The following is a 17305-nucleotide window of genomic DNA, read 5'->3' as shown; positions in this document are numbered from 1 at the left end:
GTAAAATAATATTTTCTCACGTTGCTTTTGATCTTTCCCCCAACTAACTTCAGATTGTGTCCCCTTGTTCTTGTGTTCACTTTCCTATTAAAAACACTTCTCTCCTGAACCTTATTTAACCCTTTAACATATTTAAATGTTTCGATCATGTCCCCCCTTTTCCTTCTGTCCTCCAGACTATACAGATTGCGTTCATTAAGTCTTTCCTGATACGTTTTATGCTTAAGACCTTCCACCATTCTTGTAGCCCGTCTTTGGACCCGTTCAATTTTGTCAATATCCTTTTGTAGGTGAGGTCTCCAGAACTGAACACAGTGACTACAATGTAGTGAGTATACAGCTTGTATACACCGTGCTGTCCCCTCAAAACAGCACAACGCACAGTCATTGATGTTTCAATTGCTGGCAACAAAAGTGAGTCCACCTCAAGTGATAATGTCCAAATGGGATCCAAGTAGCTGTTCCCCGTCATGTGACTCATTAGTGGTACAATGTCTCAGGTGTGAAGGGGAAGCAGGTGTGTTAAATGTGATGTTATTGCTCTCACTCTCTCATACTGGCCACTGGAAGTTCAACATGGCACCTCATGGCAATGAACTGAAGATCTGAAAAAATGAATTGTTGCTCTACATCAAGATAACTTAGGCTATAAGAATTGCCAAGACCCTCAAAGTGAGCTGCAGCACAGTGGCCAAGACTATGCAGCGGTTTAACAGGACATGTTCCACTCAGAACAGGTCTCACCATGATCGACCAAAGACGTTGAGTGCCCTTGCTCAGCGTCATATCCAGAGGTTGGGAAATAGAAGTAGGAGTGCTGCCAGCATTGCTGCAGAGGCTGAAGAGATGAGGGTTCAGCCTGTCAGTACTCAGACCATACACCGCACGGTGCATCAAATTGGTCTACAAAGCTGACGTCCCAGAAGGAAGCCTCTTCTAAAGATGATACACAAGAAAGCCCACAAACAGTTTGCTGCAGACAAGCAGACTAAGGACATGGATTTCTGGATTCTGGAACCATGCCCTATGGCAGTGATTTTCAACCTTTTTTGAGCCGCGGCACATTTTTTACATTTACAAAATCCTGGGGCACACCACCAACCAAAAGGACACAAAACGACACTCTAAGACACTCTCCTCTCTTTTTCCATCCCTGTCTCCTCCCCTCTTGTGTGTGTGTGTGTGTATACATACTCTTGAACCATTTCCAAAAACAGGTGAGGGCTGGGGGGTTTTCTCTCTTATTTTTTGGGTGCTTTTTATCATATGTTTTAAATCAAGAGTCACTTCTCTCTCTCTCTCTCTCTCTCTCTTTTGTTTCTCTCTCTTTCCTCTCATTCTCTGTCTCAATCATTTCCTCATTTCTCTTTTTTCCTCCCCTCTTTGCTCATTTCTCTCTCTCTTTCTCTTTCTCTCTTCCCCTCTCTTTCTCTCTCTCTTTTCTTTCTCTCTTTCTTGCTTTCTTTCTCTCTTTCTCTCACTCTTTCTTTCTCTCTCTCTCTCACTCACTTTCTCTCTCTCTCTCTCAGCAAAAAGTTGTGAGACCAGAACCTGAGCTTCCTTCTTCGCGGCACACCTGACCATGTCTCGCGGCACACTAGTGTGCCACGGCACACTGGTTGAAAAACACTGCCCTATGGTCTGATGAGACCAAGATAAATTTATTTGGTTCAGATGGTGTCAAGTGTGTGTGGTGAGGAGTACTTAAGGCCCACCTATACCGCCAGGCATGGGGGATTTGAGACACCTTTCCCCCAGGCTTATTATAATTTATGTTTGGTATGTATGTGCTGTTTGGTTTTTAATTATGATAGGGTTTTTAGTTTTTTTTAATATTAGATTTGTGCCTGTATAATACTGTTTTTATCGTGTTGTGAGCCGCCCCGAGTCTTCGGAGAGGGGCGGCATACAAATCTAATAAATTATTATTAATTATTATTATTATGATAAGATACTTAAATATTTGGCAATTTCAGCATCAAAAGCGACCAAAATATAATATCCTTACACTCAAACTGAATCTTTCATTGTGTATATCACCACAGTAAATAGAAAGTTTGTGAGGTATTTTATACGTACCCTTTTTCGAAAGTAAATTCTTCTTTAAGAGATTTCGCAGATGTTTCGCCAATGAAAACTGATGGAATATCAATCTTCTTTAAAATTTCAACTGTTTTTTTTTTAAAAAGACAATAATTAGTAATCACGAGTCTGACTGTGACATTTATGTATTAAATTTATGTGCTACCCATCTTGGCAATGAAGCGATATGCTGTTTCCCTGATGGAGTCTGCATAGTGCTGCAGAAAGTGCTGGAGCAGAGCAGATTGGTTCATTGTTGGGCTGCTATTTTCAAGTTTCAAGTTTATTGGATTTATATGCCGCCCCTCTCCGAAAACTCGGGGCGGCTAACAACAATCATGAACAATATACAATAAATCCAATACTAAAAGCAAATTAAAACCCCTTAATATATAAAACCAAACATACATACAAACATACCATGCATACAGTTGTAACGGCCTAGGGGGAGAAGAAGTCTTAATTCCCCCATGCCTGGTGGCAGAGGTGGGTTTTAAGTAGCTTATGAAAGGCAAGGAGGGTGGGGGCAATTCTAATCTCTGGGGGGGTTGGTTCCAGAGGGCCGGGGCCACCACAGAGAAGGCTCAGTTAGTGCAACTGCAAAGAATTGAAGCTGCTCTGAATATGGTGGCCACTTTCAGGAGCCAGCCATGCAAAGCAGGGACACTAAGGGATAGAATGGTCTGCCTTCCTTCCTTAATGTGAGGTCCAGAGACATTCAAAAAGTAATTGTGTGATGGGGGAGGGGAGGAACCCCTTTTGGGACCTGATGCAAGTGGGAGTGGGGAAAGGTCTATGGCGACACGGGGGTGGGGGGAGCAAGGCCAATCTTCCTTAGTAAACTGGGCATTCCTCCCACAATTAAACCTTCTATTTTGTCATGGCGTATGACATATTCTCAAATCTGTCCCAAAGACAGTTTTATGTTTTTGGAACTGCAGTTCCTTTACAGCAGATCTCATCGAGGTGGCCTTCAGTTAATGACCACTCATTCAGCAACCGTTCAAATTTACAATGGTGCTAAATGAGTGGTACTTAGAACCAGTGCTCAAAAGTTCCAACCATTGCAGCATATCCATGGTCACATGATTGTGGTCTTAACAGTTTGATTAACCAGCCTTGATTTCTGACTGTCACAGCGTTCCATTGTCAATTATGATTTGCTACATTCCCTGCCAACTTCCTACAAACAAAATTTATGGCGCAATCATCATGAAATTGAAAGTTGCAGTCACACGAGGTTTTCAATGACTCACAAAGATTAATTTACCAATAGTAACCGGGGGATTGCTGGAACTGATGTATGAGCGCAACCACGTGACACTGTGCATTATGCCCACATTGCTTAGTGAAGGAAATCCCTGTCCCAATTTCAGTCTTAATTACTGTTAAGTCAACTATCTGTATTCGCAGGCTAAAAGATAGAAGAGCATCTTTGTGTACTTAGCATAATACACCTGATTTTGTGTTCCTCTCATTTGATTGTAATGATATGTCCATGACGTTCATATTAAAAAAGACAATTTTTATTTTGTTGGATGATATGTCATCACCACTGAAAAACAGAATAGTTTTCAAACAGGAGAGAATTAATACCTGTACTTACTGTCTTGAGATCCCATGCTAATGAGGTCATCAGAGTCAACATTGTAAATAATTGCTGCCTTAAACCCAACATTCTGTGCATTCAAAACCTGCATGCCAAACACACATGTAATAAGTACTCATTAGATATGAAATTATTCTTGTCGCCCATATATGCTTTGTAAAATTATTGTTATCTTGAACTAACTTGTCTTATATGAGGCAAACTGTACAAAAGTGGGTGATATATGTGTGTGTGTAACACATTTTTGCTGATAATGAATATAAATATATAATGAATATATATATATATATATATTCATAACAAGGTCGAAATAGATCTATACCAGCCTCCCTTCCTTTTCACTTATCAGCAAAAATATGAGTGTGAGTGTGTGTGTGTGTGTGTTACGTGTTTTTGCTGAATTTGAAAATTAAGGGATAGATCTATTTCGGCCTTGTTCTGGCCTCATCAGCTAGCCATACCCTCTCATTGGAATTTATATAAATTGTTGCTGACAACGACTCCTGATATTGGAACTTTGAAAACGTAGTACCACTGAGCATAATACTTTTCCCCACTTATTTATATTTTTATGTAGGAATACACTGAAACCTATTTTTGCCCCCAAGCAAATTCAGTGTGACCTACAAAAGATAAATTAGCTGTTTCCAACATCAGCTTTTTTATTTTACAATTCAATCCAGAATATAATAGTATCCTGAAACTTGATTGGTTTCACAACCCTATCCTGGGTTCACTAGAATAGACCATGCTCAATATTGAAAGAAAGCAAATATTTCCATAGTTAATTCTATACACCCAATGCCATTTAAAATTAACAAACTGATTCATCCACAAGCATTGTCTCAAAAGATAATAAGCTGATTTAAAGGACAACCTAATCTTGCAATATCTCTTTCTAGATCTTGTTTCTCTTTAAAGGGAGGGAAACTGAGATAGGTTTATATAAGATATCAGCCATTCAGATGTCTGTAAAGTTACAGAAATTGCATATCTTTAGCTCACAGTTTTCATATGACTGTTTGCTGTTCTTAATGGGTGCAAGGAGTCAATTTTAAACCATGACAATACTAGAGGAGTTACCCAATTAATTGCTTGCTCCAGAAATATTTCAAGCAACCCTACCATGTGCTAAAATCCATAAAGATAACCAATCATTAATGTTTACAATTTTACACAATTTTATCTAGAAGTAATCTGAGCTATTCTAAATTATAGGACAGAAGATTTAGTGTATGTTCCTAGGCAATACTTTCTTGACCTTTCCCCATACCCATGCCATTTCTTTTAATACTAGATTTAAGGGAATATTACTTGTTGCGCAGCAAAAACAGCTGTTATAGGAATTGTGCTTGCTCAAGTCTCAAGTTTGTCATCAGCAGTCTGCAAAAAGCCCAAAGGTCACTCTTTTAGTTTCAAAAGGTAATGTGAGATGGCCAATATATTTATTTATATTTTTGTTTAGTGTCACAGAAGCAAAAAGAGAAGGTCTTGCTCCTAAATCTTAAAACTAAGGTCTGCCATTCGGCAGGCAATGACTATGTGCAAAACATTCCCAAGCACGTTTTACTCTGAAGTAAGTCTTATCGAACAGTGCAATAAGCTTTATTCCCTAGTAACCATGCCTGCTTTGGATAATTACTATAACATGCAAGTTTAATGCAGACATATTGAAGATTTAAATTACAAATTGTCATTTGCAAATTTTCATAAACTGTATAATATGTATAATTTCATAAATAGCTAAAACAGATTATATAACATTTGACTATGCTGTTCAGTTCCTCTTCCTCATCCTTATTAGACACAGAGTTCTGAATATAATCTACAAAGCTGCCTCCCACATTAGGCTAAATCACAGCTTAGAAGTCCTACACTTCCTACAACCTATAAGGCTTGTTCCTGATTCCACTGTTGTCAATCAAAAGAACTACTTTTGCAGTATTAATTTCAGTATTCAATATAAAATCAGCTTGCGCATAGCAATTGCCATTTAAAACAGATAATGAATAGTAATACTGAATGAAACTACCAAAGTTTGCAGCTTGGAAGTGATCAGGATTTACTATATTTTTTCGCACTATAAGACACACTGGATCATAAGAAGCTTTTTTGGGGAGGAAAACAAGAAAAAAATATCTGCCTCTGCCTCCCAACAATTTGCCTCCTTGCAGCAAAGAGCAAACAGCCTGGTCAGCTTCAGCACAGCCTGATTTAGCACAAGCTGCTGATTGGTGGTTGGATCAGCCCCTCGGAATACCGCCTATTAGTTGTTCCAGGCTATAGGATCACCGCCACCCATTGCTGCTGCCGCCATCACAATGTGCGCCATTTTTGGCCTCCGCCCATCCTTTTTTTGGCTTCTGCACACACACAATTTTTGGCCTCAAAGTGTCCACATTTTCAGGCAATTTCAGGCAATAGGCATTGCTGCCAATTCCTATCACCACTGAACAGCGGCAGGGCTGCCTGGACACACAGAGGATAAAATGGATGCACGCAGAGGCAGCAAGATGTGGCGACGAGCGGCAGCAATCCCCACAGCCTGGAATAGCTGATAAACAGTATTCTGGCAGGTCAATCCAACCGCCAATCAGCTGCTTGTGCTAAATCAGGTGGGACTATGCAAACTTTTTGCAACCAATTTTTCTAGCAACGTTATATCTATCAACTCGCTATTTTATTACCACTGCTCTGAAATATGTGAACAGCACATGCAAGTGCCCCCAATCAGATGAACACACTGTCTACGCACCTAACTTTTGCAACACTTGTCATTTCTCTTTTTATGCTTGCTTTAGCTTATAAACCACAGCAATAGATTTTGTCCAAGCCACAGCTACATGTTAGGAATTTTTATATACTTGGAAATGGTTAGAAAAAATGGAATTAAACATAATTTCAGACCCTGTGTTATTTTTACTTGAAATGAGAAAGAAAAGTTGGGGAGGGGAAAATAAGCCTAGGATTGGCAAATGTATTACAGTGATCCCCCGTTTATTGCGTCCCCAACCATTGCGAACAGGGTACTTCGCTATTTTTCAACCCGGAAGTCAAAAATACCATCTACGCATGCGTGCCGGGCACGCATGCGTAGATGGCAGCGGCTTCCCTGGGTCTTCCCCCTCTTGCTGGCGTCAGCGAGGAGTTTCCCCACCGCCCACGCAAACTCCTCGCTGCCGCTCGCCCGCCCTTCGCCTGCCCACGCCGTTCGCTCCCCCCTCTTGCTGTCGGGAGGGCGAGAAGCCCTCCCCAGCACCCGCTCGCCCGCCCTTCGCCCTGGCGGAGAAATTCCAGCCCCCACCTGGTCCCGCCCGATCCTCCTCCCTGAGGCAGCTCGCCCTCCCATGGCCGCTTCCTCCACCCTCTATTGCAAGCCTCTCTCCTCCCATATTCTGCCCCCCTCCCAGCTTCCAAGCCGCATTCGCCTTCCTCCGCCACCACCAGCATCCAGCTCCCGGCCAAGCAGCCAGGAAAGCCGAGCCGGGCGTGGCTGGGAACATCGGCGCGGGAGGCAGGAGACGGCCACCGTCACCGCCATACGCGGCTCGGCTTCCCTGGCTGCTGCTCCGGTCGCCCGATCCGTCTCCTGCCTCCCGTGCCGATGTTCCCTGCCAAGCCTGGCTCGGATTCCCTGGCTGCTTGGTCGGGGGGGGGGGGGGGGGGGCTCGGCCGAAAGGAGCTGGAGACGCAGAGCTGAACACACCCCTTCATCCCCAAAGGCCGGCCTTTTTGTCTGGGAGGGAAGATGACGTGCCGGTGGCACAGGGGCGAGGGGCGGGAGGCAAATCGCTGCGTCTCCAGCCCCTTTTGGCCGACCCCCCCCCCCCTCCGGCCAAGCAGCCAGGGAAGCCGAACTGGGCTTGGCGGGGAACATCGGCACGGGAGGCAGCTTCTGCCGGACATGGGCAATGGGCGGGACAGAGAAGCGGGGAGAATCAGGAGGCTCCTTTGGCAGCTGGGGGCTGCCTGGCTTTGTTGTTTTGGCTGCAGCGGGTGCCAGGCAGCCTCCAGCCGCCAAAGGAACCTCCTGATTCTTCCCGCTTCTCTGTCCCGCCCATTGCCCGTGTCCGGCAGAAGCTGCTGCCTTATTGCTCTTTGCCGGCGGGATGCAAAGTGCTGGGGTGGGAGGGTGTCCTGACAGCCCCCCCACCCATATGCTTCGCCTCCCGCCGGGCAAGAGCGCTCGGGTGGCAACTTCTTCTAGATACGGGCGATGTCCACGCTCTCTCTCGGCGCTTTCGAGCCGAGTCCGTGAGCGAGTTCGCTCCCGGACTCGGCTCGAAGGCGGCGAGAGACAGCGCCAGGAACGGGCCTGTCCACGCTCTCTCTCGGCGCTTTCGAGCCGAGTCCGTGAGCGAGTTCGCTCCCGGACTCGGCTCGAAGGCGGCGAGAGACAGCGCCAGGAACGGGCCTGTCAACGCTCTCTCTCGCCGCTTTCGAGCCGAGTCCGTGAGCGAGTTCGCTCCCGGACTCGGCTCGAAGGCGGCGAGAGAGAGCGCCAGGAACGGGCCTGTCAACGCTCTCTCTCGGCGCTTTCGAGCCGAGTCCGTGAGCGAGTTCGCTCCCGGACTCGGCTCGAAGGCGGCGAGAGAGAGCGCCAGGAAAGGGCCTGTCAACGCTCTCTCTCGGCGCTTTCGAGCCGAGTCCGTGAGCGAGTTCGCTCCCGGAATCGGCTCGAAGGCGGCGAGAGACAGCGCCAGGAACGGGCCTGTCAACGCTCTCTCTCGGCGCTTTCGAGCCGAGTCCGTGAGCGAGTTCGCTCCCGGACTCGGCTCGAAGGCGGCGAGAGAGAGCGCCAGGAACGGGCCTGTCAACGCTCTCTCTCGGCGCTTTCGAGCCGAGTCCGTGAGCGAGTTCGCTCCCGGAATCGGCTCGAAGGCGGCGAGAGACAGCGCCAGGAACGGGCCTGTCAACGCTCTCTCTCGGCGCTTTCGAGCCGAATCCGTGAGCGAGTTCGCTCCCGGAATCGGCTCGAAAGCGCCGAGAGACAGCGCCCCCCGGACCCCCAACCCGGGTTTGGGGGGCTGCTAGGAAGCCCCCCATGCCGGCGGCAAACAGCCGCGCCGCCCCCAATCTTCGGCTCCTCGCTAGCGCTGTGGGAGTAAAAACACCGTCTGCACATGCGCAGACGGTGTTTTTACTTCCGCATCGCTACTTCGCGAAAACCCGCTCGTTGCGGGGGCTCCTGGAACGGAACCCTCGCAACGAGCGGGGGATCACTGTAATTTTAAGAATATATCACTTTCACCATCTCTGTTCACTAATCCCAAAAGGTCATGTGCATGTTCAGTATGAACCAGCTGTTTTAAATTATATATTTTAATGTATAAATTATGGAGTCTCCAACCGATCTTATTTCTAGGCAGCTACGTTTTATTGTAGTTTAAATTCAGACCAAAAGAATGAACTCAGACCAAAAGAATGAATCAGTTGCAGTCTGGAACAAAGCCTAGTGCCAACTCTTATACACTGCTCAAAAAAATAATATATTGTTTAACACAATATAACTCCAAGTAAATCAAACTTCTGTGAAATCAAACTGTCCACTTAGGAAGCAACACTGATTGACAATTAATTTCACATGCTGTTGTGCAAATTCAACTTTGTACAGAACAAAGTATTCAGTGAGAATATTTCATTCATTCAGATCTAGGATGTGTTATTTCAGTGTTCCCTTTATTTTTTTGAGCAGTATATTCCTGCAAATATAAACAATGTTGTTTTTTTATATAAGTATACAGTACAGGTTACTGATAGCACAAGAAAAAAAAAGTTGCAAGTCCTATATTAAAGACATTCAAATATTGCATATTGATTGCAGAAGAAAACCTCCAGAAAAGGAGATTCCTCCCACACTATTTGACAAATAAGAGACATTGGTGGATAGCTCCAAAACCATTTAATTAAAAGTACGGCAAATTAACATTTTCTGGCAACCTGAATGCTATTACTGTGTTTCCTGTATTTTTTGTTCCAAAAGATGCATTAGGGTTTATTTTCTAGTTAGGTCTTATTTTAGGGGAAAGAATACTAATTGTGTCGGTCTGGCTGTGATCTTAACTGGGGGTTACTTTGGGGGTAGGATTTATATTACAAGCATCTTGACAAATCATGCCAGGGCTTATTTTCCAGTTGGGTCTTATTTTTGGGGAAACAGGGTATGTCTGGATAAAAATAGGAAAAAGAGAGAACGATTTTCTGTCTTTTTTAGAATGGGTTTCTGTGTATTTTAAATTACATTGCCTACTAGTTTTCAAGGTGTTACCTGTCTCAAAATAATGAGACATACTTCCAAAAATCTTCAGAAGAAGGAATTTTGGGGGCCAACTTGCCCAAATTTGATTTATGCCTATGGACTCAACAATGTGACGCTTTTCAAGCAGCATATTTAAACATAATTTTGAAGCTTCAGAAACTGCATATATGTCTGAATTGAAGACATGGAAGGTTACTTACCTTTATATCAAAATTGCAATCAAGTCTTCTGATTAATACAATGAATTCACGGGATGAGTTATCCTTCAGAGGTGGAGGAAGTATAGGCACACAGGCATTCTCAGGTTTTGAATTTATGAGGAAGCCCTGAAATCCAATTTCAAAAGATATAATGAGTGTTTTGACATAACTTGGGGAAATTAGCAGATTTTGTTTTACAGTTCTGATGGGTTGTGCAATAAAAATATAATAATATAATATTATAATATCATATCATAATACAATACAATACAATACAATACAATACAATAAACAGGAATTATAAAATAGCAGGGCAGGTCCAATAGTGTTGCAGTGTAGCATGAATGTTAGAATAGGAATATATCATATATATCTGGATCTCTAGCATAAAAATGCTCTGCTTACCCTGATTCTATTATAGCAAGGATAGGACGGTATTAACTTGCTTAAGTCTGCATTTCTGGTGAATTTGCAACAGGAAGACAACTGACCATAAAAGGGTTCAATAAACATATCACTGATAAACATGTATACATCACTCCAAACAGGACGTTATTCGATCAAAGGGGGAAATTTACATTGCCTGAAGCAAAACAGACGATAGACTGTGATAAAGGAGATTGGTTGTGATAAGGAAGAAGGCTTCAGAGAAATTAGGTGTGAGAAACGTTTGCTCAAAGGAAATCATTCAAGGAAATTGGTTTGTGATATCTGGGGAAAGGAAAGACTCAAAGATATGTCATGTTTGAAGTTATGTTTGTATATCACTTGACATGTACGTGTAATTATCCCCATCTGCTTATGCTCCCAAATAAAACGGGGTACACAGCTCAATACTGTGTCACATCACCCAGAGAGAAAATGTGTCCAAGTCTTCTTTCTAGGATTCGCGTTCGTGAGTGACCCCCCTTGGCTGGGTTGCTCTTAGTCCCTCTGAAGACATTGTCTTGATCAGGGACTTTGCAGCACCACACCATAGCCATTCCGAATAATTTTGATGACTGCAGAAAGATAATGACATTTCTTTGCAAGGAAGGTATTCCAAAGCCTGAAGAAAAATTGCTGTCAGGCCAAAGCCATTTTAGTTGGGGCCTACCACACTTTATAATCTTTTAATGTACATTCGCTACTGTGGGAAGGTGAGAGTGGGAATTGCATGATGTATGTAGCCGTAACAAATTCTTCCTAGATAGTCAAGGTCAGCCTTTGTACCTCGGTACACCCATATAACACCTTTGCTCTGCGAGCTGCACTGGCTTCCTATTAGTCTCTGGGCACAATTCAAGGTGTTGGTTATTACCTATAAAGCCCTACATGGCTCAGGGCCAGACTATTTACGGGATTGTCTCCTGCCGCATACCTCCCAGAGACCTATAAGAGCTCAGAGTTGGCCTCCTCAAGGTCCCGTCGACTAAGCAATGCAGGTTGGCGGGACCATGGAGGAGAGTCTTCTCTGTGGCCACCCTGGTTCTATGGAACCAACTTCCCCCCCGATATCTGTACTGCTCCCACCCTGCTGGCCTTTCGCAAAGCTACAAAGATCTGGCTTTGCTGACAGGCCTGGGGGCCATAAATTCACAGCTTGATGGCCAACTGTAAGAATGATGTGTATGTATATGAGTGTGATTTTCTTTTTACAATAACTGTTTATGGTTGTTGTTTTTTAGTTTGTTATGTTTTAACCTCAGTTAACTGTTCCACTTCTTGTACTATTTTGTATTTATTCTTATTGTACTTGTACTGTTGTTGTAAGCCGCCCTGAGTCCTTTGGGATTGGGTGACATAGAAGTTGAATAAATAAATAAATTTACAGAGAGTAAGTATATTGCCCCCAACAATCTGGGTCCCCATTTTACTGACCTTGGAAGGATGGAAGGCTGAGTCAACCTTGAGCCTATTCAGATTCGATCTGCCAAACTGCTGGCAGCCGGTGATCAGCAGAAGTACCTTGCAATACTGCGCTCTAACCACTGCACCACCGAGGCTCTTTTCCTCCAAGTTCTGAGCAACAATTCAACACCTTCAAATAATTTCTAGCCTAGCCTAGCCTGGCCTGTGATGTATAACTGAATACCTTCAGTATATTGATAATTAATACAATTAACATGTTATACTGAAATCTAAAATACATGAAGCAAATATATGCAGTCTAAGAAGGTAATATAAACGTAACATCGCATTCAAAATATCTCTATTGCTTTTATTTCACAGAAGTTTGCTATGATACCCTCTAGTGGATAGTTTTAGGTTGTTAGCTGGCTTCTTTTTTTTTTAAAGGCAGTAGCGCTGGCTTATGCTATTATGAAATTTCAGTTTGGGAGGAGAGCAGCAGAAACAGAAAAAGCCATCTGAGAAATTTGTTGTATACTCTCTTTACTCTCTATTGAGAAAGAAATAAAATATTGTGCTGGAAGGAGAATACTCTTCCTGTAGTTGGCTTCATTGTGCTCTCAATTATAGGATGCTCATAATCCAAAACTGTCATGGCCAGGAACCTTGCAACACTTACCAACTGTGTGTTTCTCCAAATAAGCACTAATATTATTTAATCTTTAGCGCCAGTTGATGGGAAGGGATGCTCTTCTAAAGAATCCTTCATGCAGCGCAATAGAACAGAACTGGTTCTATCTGTTTGGCAGAACTACATCAACATTTTAAAATCTAAATTATAAAACCTCTAATACAAAACTTGACAATTAGTTCAGCCTACTTATGACTGCCTATTTTTAATTCTTCTCTTTGGGATAGAAAAAATGGTGGAAGTTTCATCTCAATCAAAATCCTTAATGGGGCAAAAACGACATTACTGTTATCAGTATCTTTTGCCTGGTAAGGATGAAATCAGAATCCTAATATCCAATGCAAATTAATCAAATATCAAGCTACAGTATAACTGATAACCATGATGGCGAACCTATGGCATGCGTGCCACAAGTGGAACAAGAAGGCATATCGGTGGCCATGCAATACACAATTCTTCAAGTTGGGAAACGGGTCATTTCTGGCATCCAGAAGGACTATTTTCGCCCTCCACAAGATCCTATAAAGGCTCTGAAGCCTGGAGAGAGTGAAAAATGGGCATGCCATCACATGCCGGGGTGGGGTGGGGGTCACACACAAATGAATGGGGGGCATGGAACTATGGTGTGGGCATGCACACGTGTGACCTACATCCACCCACCACCTTTTGGCACATGAATCAAAAAATGTGCGCCATCACTGACTTATAACGACAACTTTCAAGTGTAACTGAGCTATGCTTCCAACTCTACTTTACATAGGCATTGATCCAGCAAACCATTTTAAAATGTACTTAAATACACAGATAGGTATAAAAGTTTTAAGTTTTAAGCATATATTAAAAAGCTTTGTTGCAGCCTGCCAATTTTCTCTCTCTCTCTCTCTCACTCACACACACACACACAGAGACAAACAATATTTATATTTTAAGTATGTTTTCATTAATGTGTTTTAGCAACTTTCACCAGCAGCAGAATAAGAATTTTATTTAATCTTCATTTTAAATATATCTCTCGAGAAGGGAAAAAGATAGCCAGGGTGGCGCAGCAGGTAGAGTGCTGTACTGCAGGCCACTGAAGCTGACTGTGGATCTGAAGGTCAGCGGTTCAAATCTCATCACCGGCTCAAGGTTGACTCAGCCTTCCATCCTTCCGAGGTGGGTAAAATGAGGACCCGGATTGTGGGGACAATTTGCTGGCTCTGTTAAAAAGTGCTATTGTTAACATGTTGTAAGCCACTCTGAGTCTAAGAAGAAGGGTGGCATGAAAATTGAATAAATAAATAAATAAATAAATAAATAAGTAAGTAAGTAAGTAAGTAAGTAAATAAATAAATAAATAAATAAAGATATTGACAAAATTGAACGGGTCCAAAGACGGGCTACAAGAATGGTGGAAGGTCTTAAGCATAAAACGTATCAGGAAAGACTTAATGAACTCAATCTGTATAGTCTGGAGGACAGAAGGAAAAGGGGGGACATGATCGAAACATTTAAATATATTAAAGGGTTAAATAAGGTCCAGGAGGGAAGTGTTTTTAATAGGAAAGTGAACACAAGAACAAGGGGACACAATCTGAAGTTAGTTGGGGGAAAGATCAAAAGCAACATGAGAAAATATTATTTTACTGAAAGAGTAGTAGATCCTTGGAACAAACTTCAAGCAGACGTGGTAGATAAATCCACAGTAACTGAATTTAAACATGCCTGGGATAAACATATATCCATCCTAAGATAAAATACAGAAAATAGTATAAGGGCAGACTAGATGGACCATGAGGTCTTTTTCTGCCGTCAGACTTCTATGTTTCTATGTTTCTAATAAATAAATAAATAAATAAATAAATAAAAACATAGACCCTCTCGGGATCCTTGCCCCTATTGGGTATAATCACTATAGAAGGAAGTAGAAAATAGTACAACTATTATATGGACTTGTTGAATCAAAGCTTAAATAGAATGGTCTCTTTACTGGGAGTTCTCAACTTACAACCACAACTGGAACCAGAACTTCCATCACTAAGTGATTGATTGATTGATTGATTGATTGACTGATTCATTGATTCATTCAATTTTTTATGCCACCCTTCTCCTTAGACTCAGGGCGGCTTACAGCATGTTAGCAATAGCACTTTTTAACAGAGCCACCCTATTGCCCCCACAATCTGGGTCCTCATTTTACCCACCTCGGAAGGAGGGAAGGCTGAGTCAACCTTGAGCCGGTGATGAGATTTGAACCGTTGACCTGCAGATCTAGCAGTCAGCTTTAGTGGCCTGCAGTACAGCACTCTACCTGCTGCGCCACCCCGGCTCTGTTGTACGTGATGCGGTCAATAAGTGAGTCTCTCCCAATTTAACTACCCTTTATGCCAGTCATTAAATGAACTCTAACTCTGAATTGCCTAATTCTTCAGAGGATTCAATTTCTATCAGATAATACAGTTCAAATGTGACTGCCTTTTAGATGTATTTAATTATACCCCCAATATGTAATTGCTAATTATTTAGTTGCTTCTGTGACACAACAGTCCTCAGTTTTCCAGGATTGTCTATCAATAAGTTCTCCTTTCAATTATAAATTGTAAATTCAACAACAATATATTTTCCCATCTTGTTTTCTGTCAGCCTTTTCATTAATGGTTTCTGACTCAATCTCCAGTTACTCATCTTCATGGTATAGGTCCAAAATATTTAACATTTACCTTCATCTTCCTATGTAGTTTAATAGAACATTGATTTGTTCTTACAGTCCAAAGTATTCTCAATTTTCCCAGTATCACAATTCAAGGGTGTCACTTTTTCGTTGTTCAAACTTTCTGATAAATAAGCTTTCAAAGTATATGTTTCATCTAAGAAAACCAGTCTTGACAAAACGTATTTTTGTTGTTGATACGATATCTTTGCACTTTAGGATTTTATCTAGATTTACCATAGCAGATGTCACTTTATTTTATGAATACCACTGTGAATCTAGGAAAATTAAGTCTGTTATTATTTCAGTTTCAGTCTGTTCACATTGGGTTGTCATTGCTTGTTGACAGAATCTTTTTTTAAAGTAATATTGACCAGTAGACTGGCTTATGTACTCATCTTGTTGATTCCTAGTGCATTTTGCTATAAACTGCTAAAATTTGGCAAAACACCGTTCTCCTGTGAGTGCAGATGCTATTTGATCCAATTTCAGCATTCTATTCTTCTATAATATTCATTCATTCATTCATTCATTCATTCATTCATTCATTTGATTCGTATGCCACCCCTCTCCAAGGACTCAGGATGGCTCACAACATATCAAAAGTACATAACAGTATACATCTCAGAAATCCAATTAATATGACTAAAAGAACTTAAAAACTCCAATATAATTTTAAAAGGCATTCATCACCATTCACTCAATAAATACACTAAAGCACTCATTGGTCAATAACATTTGAGGATGTTTTTGTTGATCCTAAAATGTCAATGTAGTGAATCCTGATACTTCTGTTTGACGTTCGCCTTAATTCATGGTTTTGACATCAGCATCTAGATTTCTTTTAATTTGAATCCAGGCATATCAGCAACATATTTTTAATATATATATATATATTGTTGTTCACCGCCCAGAGTCCGAAAGGAGTTGAGTGGCTTATAAATTGCAATAATAAACAAACAAGCAAACAAACATAAAAGCTATTCTCATTTGTCCTTTGTTATTTGCAGTGGAATACTTTCTTGTTGAATGTTCATCTATGGCACTCATCTTCCAGTATCACATTGACATTGTCCTAGGCTTGAAAATCTATATGGTTTTCTTGGTAGAAGTCTGCTTTGGAGACAATACCATTTTTTTAAATGGATTTTTTTCTGTCTGCTCCATTTTCAATGACTGGCCTATCATGGGTATTCTTTTGAAAGTATACAACCCAAATGGTATAGCTGAATGTCACTGGGATGTGCAAGTCCTTTCATTGATACAAGGCAATGTTCCATGATTGATTGATTGACTGATGTGCCATCAAGTGGTTTTCAATTCCTACTGACCAGACAGATTTTCTCTCCATGAACCAAGAGAACATTTTCCCATGTTCCAAGAGATGGCCTATATATTACTTTACTTTAAGAATAATTAGAGCAGCAGACAATAATTCAATAACTCTTTGGTATAAGCTAACAAATTTTCTGATGCATTTCACAGCATTAGTTGAAATACAATCTGACAACTAATATATTATATTTACCTTGAGATGCTAATTTGCCAATTTTCTTGCAATTACTTTTGAAAACAAGTGATGAAAATATCAGTCAATACCAAAAGAAACCAAAGCATTCTCAGAATACATCATTCTAGAAATACAGTGATCCCCCGATCATTGCGGGGGTTCCGTTCCAGGACCCCCCGCAACGAGCGGGTTTTCGCGAAGTAGCGCTGCGGAAGTAAAAACACCATCTGCGCATGCGCAGATGGTGTTTTTACTTCCCAGCAGCGAGGAGCCGAACATTGGGGTTTCCCCGCCGCCCACGCAAACTCCTCGCTGCTGCCGCGCCCGCCGCTCGCCCGCCCTGAAAGGGAAAGCCCCCCCAGGCCGGCTCCGATCCCCCCAGGCCGGCTCCGATCCCCCAGGCCGGCTCCGATCGTTTTAAAACACGCGCGCCGC

At 42.2% G+C, this 17305-nt stretch overlaps 1 protein-coding gene across 4 annotated transcripts in view; it reads right to left on the bottom strand.

Moving 5' to 3' along the window:
- RNF13 (ring finger protein 13) overlaps positions 1-17305 on the bottom strand; it is a 65822-nt gene that overhangs the window by 23784 nt on the left and 24733 nt on the right. For 3 of the 4 annotated variants that reach the window (XM_070753423.1, XM_070753424.1, XM_070753425.1), the window contains 3 exons: positions 10151-10276; positions 3689-3776; positions 2080-2170 (listed from right to left, as the gene is read on the bottom strand). In XM_070753423.1, coding sequence (XP_070609524.1) covers positions 2080-2170; positions 3689-3776; positions 10151-10276 — 305 coding nt within the window. Of the gene's footprint in view, positions 1-2079; positions 2171-3678; positions 3777-10150; positions 10277-17305 lie in introns of those variants that run through there. The other variant, XM_070753426.1, reaches the window with a different exon arrangement.

The sequence above is a fragment of the Erythrolamprus reginae genome, chromosome 5 (assembly GCF_031021105.1).
Source record: "Erythrolamprus reginae isolate rEryReg1 chromosome 5, rEryReg1.hap1, whole genome shotgun sequence".
Classification (NCBI taxonomy): Eukaryota; Metazoa; Chordata; class Lepidosauria; order Squamata; family Dipsadidae; genus Erythrolamprus; species Erythrolamprus reginae.
This window is presented reverse-complemented; position numbering and strand designations above follow the sequence as displayed.